Source organism: Populus nigra, chromosome 8 (assembly GCF_951802175.1).
Source record: "Populus nigra chromosome 8, ddPopNigr1.1, whole genome shotgun sequence".
NCBI lineage: Eukaryota > Viridiplantae > Streptophyta > Magnoliopsida > Malpighiales > Salicaceae > Populus > Populus nigra.
Genome location: NC_084859.1, coordinates 9,076,723 through 9,086,665, shown reverse-complemented (window position 1 = coordinate 9,086,665; position 9,943 = coordinate 9,076,723). Strand labels below are relative to the sequence as shown.

General features: G+C 38.5%; 2 protein-coding genes across 3 annotated transcripts; both read right to left on the bottom strand.

Annotated features, from left to right (window-relative positions):
* Positions 1 to 1,701: 1,701 nt before the first annotated feature.
* LOC133701043 (uncharacterized) lies at positions 1,702 to 7,060 on the bottom strand. Of its 2 annotated transcripts, XM_062124809.1 has the most exons (4): positions 6,962 to 7,060; positions 5,009 to 6,268; positions 2,181 to 4,285; positions 1,702 to 1,974 (listed from the first exon to the last, which is right to left on the bottom strand). In XM_062124809.1, exons 2-3 carry the CDS (start codon positions 6,053 to 6,055, stop codon positions 2,189 to 2,191), a joined length of 3,144 nt encoding a protein of 1,047 aa, XP_061980793.1. In that variant the 5' UTR covers positions 6,056 to 6,268; positions 6,962 to 7,060; the 3' UTR covers positions 1,702 to 1,974; positions 2,181 to 2,188. The 2 variants fall into 2 exon arrangements, with proteins under 2 accessions (XP_061980793.1, XP_061980792.1); XM_062124808.1 differs by lacking the exon at positions 1,702 to 1,974 and having other exon boundaries at positions 2,018 to 4,285.
* A 1,018-nt stretch (positions 7,061 to 8,078) lies between these two features.
* On the bottom strand, positions 8,079 to 9,596 carry LOC133701124 (protein UNUSUAL FLORAL ORGANS-like). The gene has a single exon (XM_062124940.1). It carries the CDS (start codon positions 9,499 to 9,501, stop codon positions 8,377 to 8,379), a length of 1,125 nt encoding a protein of 374 aa, XP_061980924.1. The 5' UTR covers positions 9,502 to 9,596; the 3' UTR covers positions 8,079 to 8,376.
* Between the last annotated feature and the right edge of the window lie 347 nt (positions 9,597 to 9,943).

Below are 9,943 nucleotides of genomic sequence, written 5' to 3'. Positions count from 1 at the left end.
GCTTTGAAAATTTTTAGAAGATATTCCAAGTTGGTTAGAACCCATGTCAGCTATTTGCATACATTGTGATAGCCTATTTGCAATTAGTAAGGCATAAAATAGTATGTATAATGGTAAGTCTCGACACATTTGTCAAAATCACAATACTATAAAATAATTGCTCGCAAATGAAAATATTTTTATTAGTTATATGAAGTTAAAGAATAATATTATAAATCCGCTTACAAAAGACTTAACAAGAGAGCATATTGATAAATCTTTAAGGGAGATGGGAGTAAAAACTATATTTAAAAGAATTACCATGATAGGAACTCAGCCTAGTTGAATGGAGATTTCAAAATCTAAGTTCAAATAGACAATTAAATCATATGTTAATTTCAGTAGTGGTACTCTTACCTCATTCCTATGATGAAAAGTGCTACCTAAAACCAATATAAGCTAAGCTTTTAATAATTCTTATAACTTGGGAAATTCAAGTGGGGTATTATAGTCTACTCTTAAGAAGAAGAGTATGTGAGTGCAAAATGAGGTAGTGTGCAAAACGAGGTCACTTCTACGAGAAATTAAAAGGCTAAGTTCTCTAGAGCACTATAAAAAACCATGACGTGTTTGGGGCAAAAATAAACACAACTATGAGAACCAAGATTGTTAGAATAGAAAATGTGTGATCTCTATTATCTGGGTTCACGTAACAAGCTGAATAGTTTAAGATATTATATTCACCGATTAGCCAAGTGAATTTGATAGTTTTCATTAAGGAAGACTTTGGGCTAAAAGCTACCTCTCCTGAAGCATAGGCTTTTCGTTGTCATTGTCTTCCTTTATCTACTTTGGATTGTATCCAGAGAAACCTAATAGTTTCTCACCAAAACTATTTTTTACAAGTTGATTTTACACAATTTTCAAACTATTTTCCTCTTAATGCACTTTCCATTCATAGAAACAGATACAAATATCTAATAGCTTGTTCATAAAATGATCATTGTAGAGCTAAAATATTGATAAACTAGATAATCAGAGAGCTCTTCCCTAGTTCCACTACACAATGTCTACAATTAGTTGATGTTCTTTTTTTTTTTAAAAAAAAGAGATTGTATCAGCGCCAAGTGAAGGATGGAACCTATCAAACATTTTCTACAGTATTCACTATGACAGTCGTTTGTTACTATGACAATGATAAGTGAACTTGGCACTCACAAAACAGAAGGAGAGTCAAATTAAGAACTATTTCAGGCTAATAGTTTTTGTTAGGTGAGGTTCCAAGATATGATTTATATTATTTTCTAACACATCCTCCCAAGAGAAAACCCTTTAGGCTGCATAGGCTCACACTACCTAGTGCTATTAATTAGATATTAATTAGAAGAGATAATAAGGGAGTGATGAGATTTGAATTCGTGATCGTTTGATCATCAAGGCTCTGATACCATGTCAAATAACTATCTCAACCTAAAAATTTAAGCTATTAGATGATGTTCCAAGAATAGTTTTAACTATCTAACATAATTCCTAAATAAAAATCTTTTGAGCTTTAAACTTGCATGAGCTTGCACTACCTTATGCTTCATTTTTATTAATTAAAATACGAATAATGAAATTTAAACTTGTAACTATATAATCAACAAGATTATAGTACCACATATATATATATATATATATATATATATATATATATATATAAAAAAAAAAAAGTCATCTCAATTTAAAAGATAATGTTACTTTAAGGAACTTTATTCCTTGTTTTTAACATCAGAGTCTCACATTGCAGCTAATAATTCAACTAGTATTATTGATGGCTCTGCAAATATGTCTACTCGTCAGCAAACTGCAAACACACCTACAGGCCATTGTAGTTTTCGAGGGAGGGGGCGTGGTAGCTATCATTGTTCCAGTAACTTCACCTCTTATCACACTGGACGAAACAGTTCAATCGGGAACCCCTTTATTGTCAAGTTTGTGACAAACCTGGCTACACTGCCAAGAAATGTTACCTCAGCTTTGATGTTATCTATGCCAATTAGATTATAAATAATTTATACTATTCTCTTATTCTCTATTGAGTAAAAATAAATCGTATTCATAATTTCAAAATGACATGTTTACAAGTATTGATTCAAGGCCAGCATGAAGAGTAAACTATATAAAAGGACAAAAAAAAAAAAACTCATCTGCTCTCATACCTGATTACTTACTTTCTGTATCTACCACAACCACTACTACTGGAACCTTTTGAACGCTCGGACATACAAGCATCTACTGATGCTAATATTTGAGAATCAAATTTATGCCCTTTCAAGGAGGCCCTGACCTTCCTAACCACTTGTTGCTTTATCACCTTACGCTCCATCATTGACAGATCCTTGCATTTGTCCATGCCTTCGAGAAATCTGACAATTGTTTCGCCAGATCCCCCGGTGACCTTTTCCAATCTTACAAGCTTCTCCACGACCTGTGATGACAGCATTTTCTCTAAGCAGGATTTATTTCCTAGCTCAACAAGATCCAAAATGCAATGAACATTCACTTCTCGTGTGTTTATTGATTTTCTGTCTAATGATTCAACCATCCTATCCACTAGACCTGTTTTAAAGATGTTATGCAATACAAGGATCCCACCATTTCCATAAAGCATTTGGTGCAGTGCTGTATAGCCTGAATCCTGCAGCTCCGCAACATTGCATTGCATCATCTTAACTAGCTCGGGGATAATTTCATGGTCTAGAAATTTCGTAATGCAAGGTTCTCCACCAGACAAAGCTAGCTTCATCAGTAAGAAGGCAGATTCAGATCTCACTGAGTTCTGTTCTGAGTGCCTACTTTGCAGGAGTTCTGATAGCCTTTTGACTAGGGGACTTTGTAAAATCATTTCTCTGATTCTAGAATCTACTGCCTTCTCAATAATTGGTATGAGATCTTGCATTGCCTGCAATATCTGCTTTATATTCCCATCTGATAGCTTATAAATGAGATCTTCAAAAGATTGTGTCTTTGACGTCTGAGGAACAGTTTGATCTGACAGAACAAAAGTTTCTAGACGAAGCCTAACTTGCCATGGCAGAAGATTTAGATTAGATGGATGAAGAGAACCACTTCCAGGATTGCAAGCAACCTCGTAAAATCCCTTCAGTGTGACAATAGCATGGTGTTGTAGAACTTCAGATCCATTCTCAAGAAGTTTAATAAGTTTTTTCTCGATCCCAGAAGCGAACATTCTCTCAACAGCATTCGATTTTCCAGCTTTGGTCAGAGAGTTCAACACTGTAAACATGCTCTCATGCAATATCTCAGCACTGGGGGAGAGCAAATCAGCTAGCTGGTTAAAGGAAATGCTCTCGAGCACCTTATCAACTGTCTCAAGGCTTCCAAATTCCGCGAGCTTTGCAAGGACGATTAATACATGGATTTGAGTTATGGGGTCCTCCTCACATTCCTGCAGTGTTGTTGCCAGCTTATTGATTGCGCCAGTAGTCTCAAGGGAAGGAAAATAATTGCAGTAATCACTCGTACTGAATATATTTGTGATGGCTTCTGTAGTCACTGCAATGAGACTCAAAGAATCAGTTAAGATCAAGTCTGCAATCCTAGGGCCTAGTATTCCACTAAACCTTTCCCTGCTAACTTCGAGCTCAGACATGGATTTGCTAGCCATTAAAGCTTGGATGAGTGCTTCTAAGGTAGTTACCACCTGCTTTTCTTCCAAGACATTAAACAAAAACTCCGTCCTTTCTTCAGCAATCCTTTTGACGTTTTCTTTTCCAAAAATAAGTAGCCAAGGACAAATAATAGCAGTCTCTTCCGGTGAATATTCATTTAGTAGTATCTCAGTAGAGTCATCTGCCTTGCTATCTAGATACAAAGAAACCATGTCGTGAACTAGGTACAAGGGATCCATCTCCGTTTTAATCAGCAAAGAACCTTCAACAAGCTTGCAGACAATAAGAGGGAACAATCTCTCCTCCCCAAGAACAGACCAAACAGCCTCCAGACAAGCTTCCGGTACAGGTGCTGCCCATGAAAGGGAAGCTAGAGCTATAAAGAGCCTTTTAGAATCTCTAGGCATAGCTTCCAGACTGAACTCAAATGACCCAAAAATAGTTAAGGTGCTCTCAGCTTCCTTTTCATTTACATATGAGACAGGACCAGGTGCACATGTGGCAAAGGTTGATAAGTTTGTGATGGCCTTTTCCCACTTCTCAGCTCTTACTTCTTTCCTAAGAGCTTTACCCATAACAGCAACTGTCAGAGGGTGGTGGCCACAGCGTTCAAGCAAGGTCTCTGCTACGCCCTGCCAAATAAAGAAGAAAAAATAAAAAGAAAGATCCAAGAATTTATGAATGAAATCAGCAACGTGACACCACTTTTTATGCCTAGTTAATTTCTACTTGGATGTTGCATATAACTTATATGCCAACACAAGGATGCAGTCCATATATGTATGTGTGTGCGTGTCAAAAATCTTTTAGCAGAAATCAATGAGGCTCACAGCTACATTAGCATCACTCAAAATGAGAATTGTACTAGAAGTTCGATAGTAATGCACTTGAAAATTTGCACAGATACAAAGTTGTCTCGCTTGCACATGCAGAAAAAAAATATTTCATCAGAAACAAGAACACAAAATGCTGTAATTCCCATCTTCAAGAGTTACAGCATGCAAGTGTGCAAGTTCTTATTGTATCCACAATGAAATTGTGACATTGGACCTATGCTAGAGAAAAATGTGTGGACAGAGATTCATTAGAGAGGTTAACATCATTTCTTCAGTGGTTTGTAATCCTGAATGAAAATCCAAAGAGAATCTCACAGATGACAAACTTATCATGTAAAAACTGAAACAGATCTTTAGAGTATTTTAAAAGAAAATAAACAGGCAATGCACAATAAAACTGAGTAGGAGAAAAAACTGGGAGATATGGAAAGAAAAATTAAATTCGAACCACTTAGAAAAATTTACAAGAAAGGAAAAAAAAAAGGAAAAAAAAGGAAAGAGGGTTTATTTGACTCGTACCGGTAGTTCTTCCACGCTAAGTAGACTGTGGTATTGAAGGATTGCCTTGCTTATCTCCCTTGTGTCATCTTTGCTCAACTCAACCTTCTCGGCTTCTGTTATTTCACAGACAGCTTCATTTCTTGTCGTCACTAAATACTTGCAATCATTATCATACAGCCGTGCAAACCGCTCAACTATATCCTGCTCCCACACATCATCAAGAAGTATGAGAATGCTCTTTCCATACAGTGCTTCTTGAAGAATACAGCAAACATATTCAAGATCTCCATTATCTTCATCTCTAATCTTCTTCCAAAATCCAATTTGCACCAGAAATTTAGAGATTTTTCTTGCAAGACGTCTCTGGTATTCATCCTTATTTCCATTGCAAGCATTTCTACTACACCATTGGCCAAATCCAAGTTCAACTGCTCCATCCACAAACTTAGTAGGAGGGTTAGAAGCTACTTGTCGAGCCAAGCATGACTTTCCGATGCCCGATAACCCAACAATTAGAAGAACCCGATGAGAAACTTCTTGTTCCAATAAGTTTCTCACAAAGTGGCATTTACTAGAAATTGGCCATCCTAATTCAACCTTTATTTTCAATCGAACTGGGACATCCTGTGCTGTTGATTCTATCACCATCTGAACATGTTGGGCAAACCTTTGAGACTCAAACCACCAATTCAAATCATCTCTAATGGTATTTATCAGTTTGCTAAGAGGGTCTCCCGCCATAGAACTCCACACGACCTTGGCCAAATTCTTTACCCTACTTCTTGACACAATCCTTCTTGCCTTCATAATGTTTGGATGCATTCGTTCTATCAGCACATTCAAGCTTTGGATTTGGTGATCTAACTGGGGGTTATGAAGCTTGTAGACATGTTTTTGCTTAATTTGACGCGTCAAGTTCTCAAGATCATAGACAAATTCCTCTAGCATTCGGATTTTCTTAGGAGCTTCATCAAGATTCCTAGAAGCCTGATCTAATGCACTGACAACCCCTACCATACTTGAGATTATTTCTGTTGCAGAAGAAATAACTTGCAAAGCTTCCATTGCTACTCAGAAAGACAGAGCATGCGTATTCCCAATATTCTTCCACTGTATAATTTATACAGTATAAATGTCCCCAAACCTCTAGTCATGTTTGATACAAAACCCCAACTGATCCAGGGTAAGATGTAGAATTCTCCTCATTTAGGAGGAAGAAACTGGATTGTTGCAGTCCCCGGCAAATAGAAGTTGAACCAGCAACAGCACCAACCCAATCTAGCCAAATTGGACAATGAGTTAAAAATTCAAGATTCAGGGAATTCTCACAACATACAAGAGGGCAGTTTCAGGATACTCCAAGAAAATCCATATCTTGTCCACGGAGTTTTGAAAATAAACTCTACTAATTTAACCAAAAGAGAAAAAAAATTCAACTCCAGAAACAAATTTGATGAGCAAAACTTGCCAGGTTAATTATATCAATGAAATTTCTTATGCTGGCTGATCCAACAGATTAAACACGAAGGAAAGAAACTAGCAATAAGAGTTCACAGTTCCACAAAAGATGCGCTTGGAATTAGAGAATTCAATCAAGTTAAAAGCTAAGCAGAAACCATAATCCATTGCCTATCAAATACACAAACTCCCCTTTAAACCTCCTATGTTTTTCCACTTTAAATTCAATTATCACCACCTACTCATTCATTAACAAACATTTTCTCCAACGTGTTAAACAAACATTATTCACAGAAAGGAAAAACGCACTTCAGTGCAGATGATCTACATCCACTCTAAGAGTAGAAAGGCAAAAACAGCAGAGTCTCCGATACAAGTGAAATACCGTAAAAGAGAAAAACCCAACCCAGCTCCTAAATCAAGAAACTGAAGACCATGCAGGTTTGACCTTGAAGAAACAAGTGGTGTACTTAACAGATCAACAAAAGACGTTTATTAGGGAATTATTCATACCGTATATGCGACAGAACTGTGAGAACAGTCTCTTACTTCTCCGACGTAGGTTTGTCCATTATGTGACTGTGACAATCCGTCAAAATAGGCGGTCGAGATGATTCAACTGGAAAATGTTGTTATATATATATATATATATATATATATATATATATAAGCGTTTGGTACCTGTACTCTTCTTTTGTTCTTAGCGTGATCCCTTTTATGCTTTCTTTTTTCCAATACGGTCCTTTTTCTCAATGATAGCATTATAACTCTCCATCGGTTAATGTCACTCGAGGGTGGTGACGAGTAAGCCAATAGGCTATGGTGCCGTTAAATCAACAGCACTAAAGAAAGAAAATACGTGTTCTAAAAATTTAAAGAGATGTCCATGGAAATGGTTGCTTGGCATTTACGGTAAGGGAATGCTGCTGTCTTAAAATTTGAGTAGCAAGTAAAAAGGCATCATTTGATTTGGATCCATCTTTCTTTCCTTTTTTTAAAAAAAAAATATTGGGATCTTATATTTGCTTTCATTTAATTTAATTTAATGAAGTAAAGCAAATTAAGTTCAGTTTAAATTATATATCCCGAGGTTTATGAGTTATTTTGATATATTAAAGGAAATGGATTTGTGATAAATGGCTTCAGATGAAAGGGAATCACAAGCTAGAAATTAAGCAGTTGCCGATTATAAGCCCAATGATTTGAACTCCTTGGAATGAAGGTTGTGCTCGACACACTTTCACTTTTTGCCGCACCATCATCTATCATTACCATCGTCTGGCCATTATATGGTCATGTGTATAGGAAGCATGAAATGGGTGTCGAATGTAAATTGAAACTTTCACAGTTTTCATGTTTTGTTCAGACAAGACTGTCCTGATCTCCCTTCCTTACCAAATACACTTACATTGCCTGCAAATTCTAGTGTATCAACAAAGTGTTTCTTTAAAGCTTGGAAATTGCATTTTCAACTTCTTTCAGCACCTTGGGTGGCCTATTTTTCCTTGCTGTGACAGAAACTACGGCAGGCTCTAATATATCTGTCACCTGAAGACACTCAGCATGCAAAACCCATTGGAACATTAGCTGTGACTCTTACAACTACAGTACCATATCTTGCTCGGAACACTTACACCATGAGAAGCAGATTCCTCGTAAATGGAGAAATTACAATTTTTAGTACAAATAATATATTTGGTTAATAAATTTCAAAGGCGAGGAACCTCAGTGCAAATACCCCGAGCTCGCGAACCCTTTGTTCTCAAAAGAGAATTATTCCTTTCGCATAGAATTCACGATTCAAAAACCAATTACCACTCAACTGTTAATATATATATTACATTGCAAATGAAAGAGGGACAAGGCCCTGGCGAAGGCCCTACTGCTACGCTGCTGCAAGATTCACAGCACATCCGCACAATGCCTCATCATCTTTGCTTGGAGAACGCACAAGAAGGAGCAAGATTGGGAGGAATCAGAACACCTTTGATCGGCAAGTTTTGTACTCGTTTGCCTTTTATTGAACAACACCCCTCTACCCAGAACCATTCCCATCTACCTCTCTCGCCAACCTCTCTCCACACCGCCATTCCTGAACCAAGGTCTCTGTACAAACATAAAGCCCCATCACCCCTTACACATTTAGTTGCAGCCCAGCTCGCCTTACCCCCTAAAAGTTTCCTTGTCAATTCAACTGGCATCTTCTCTTTTAAACACCACGCGTGTCTTTCATCCAGCTCCCACACACAGGCATCGCCACAACTCGTGCCACCGACAAGTGTCAGCCTCCCATTAAGCTGAGCTAATGTGGCAAATTCAAGCTTATCTGCTATGTGCACACTCAATTCCTGCCATTTATTGGACCTAATCTCAAAGCCCATTATGCTATAAGCCCGGGCCGAGGTCATCCAATATAGCACCCCTTTAGAATAGACACTCTCATTAGGGGTCCAGACCGTTAGCCTCACCGCAAATTCCACTGGCACTGACCCCACAATTCTCCACGCGTCATCCTCCGAGTCGTACACTTCCATTGTGGGCTCATACGTGGCAGCTCCACGTGGAGCTTCGGACATCCCTCCTGCTACATAGACTCGAAAATGTAAAGATGGGCCGTGTTGGGCTGGGCCTAAGATCACAACTCCAACAGCTGGATTAGTCCTTGCAATCTTCAGCATTGGAAGGCACCTGAATTCCTTAGTGAAAGGGTTGCTTATAGCTAATTGGAGAGTTGTAGAATCTGTGGGTCTTGAAAGGATTAGGCTCCCTATCGGGGCAATGGGTCGGGTCGGGTGGGGTTGAAAATCGAGAGATAAGACGTGCCACTTGTCGATATTTGGATTGTGAAGATAGCAACATAGCCCACGACTGCGTGTGGGCAGAGCTACAAACCATGCTTGGTGGTGCCGGACCATTGATGCGGCGGTGCTCAATGGGTATGAATTGGCACACGTGCGCCAGTACCGGCATGCTGTCTTGGCACGTGCCAAGGAGTCCGGAGAGAGGAAGGAGAAGATGTTAGCAAGGAGATCCGATGGGAGGCGGTTCCACATTTTCGAAAAGGCTTCTCTCTAAAGTTGGGGCCATGGAAGAGTGTTTATATAGTACAATGTGAGGTCACACAGCGAGGCAATTATTGAAGATGAATGATTGAGGAGTCTAAAGCATGGGGATGTGTGCCCACAAGCACAATTTGATCTGGCCTGCATGTGAGTGTTAATTTCTTTTGTCCTTTTCCTTCCGCTTCATGCGACAAAAAAACAAAAGATGGTCCTCTGAGGAGCCCAGAGGGTAAGAGAGATCGGACGACAATAAATAAGAAATGGACAAATAAAGTACTGCCGTTTTGGATCATCAGTCATTTTCATTGTACACAAAGGTTAATTATTAACAATTTGACATCCACTAGGTCCCTTAGGGTCATCATGAGATGCTTTGACGAGAGATTGACTGGGGGAGGAGGATACAGCTACCGGCTGCCCGATAAATTGTCCA

Coding starts and splice junctions, on each gene's coding strand:
- LOC133701043 (XM_062124809.1), bottom strand. CDS start 6,055: ATGGAAGCTTTGCAAGTTATTTCTTCTGCAACAGAAATAATCTCAAGT. Junction 4,286..5,008: donor TTAGCGTGGAAGAACTACCG/GTACGAGTCAAA, acceptor TTTATTTGGCAG/GGCGTAGCAGAGACCTTGCT.
- LOC133701124 (XM_062124940.1), bottom strand. CDS start 9,501: ATGTGGAACCGCCTCCCATCGGATCTCCTTGCTAACATCTTCTCCTTC.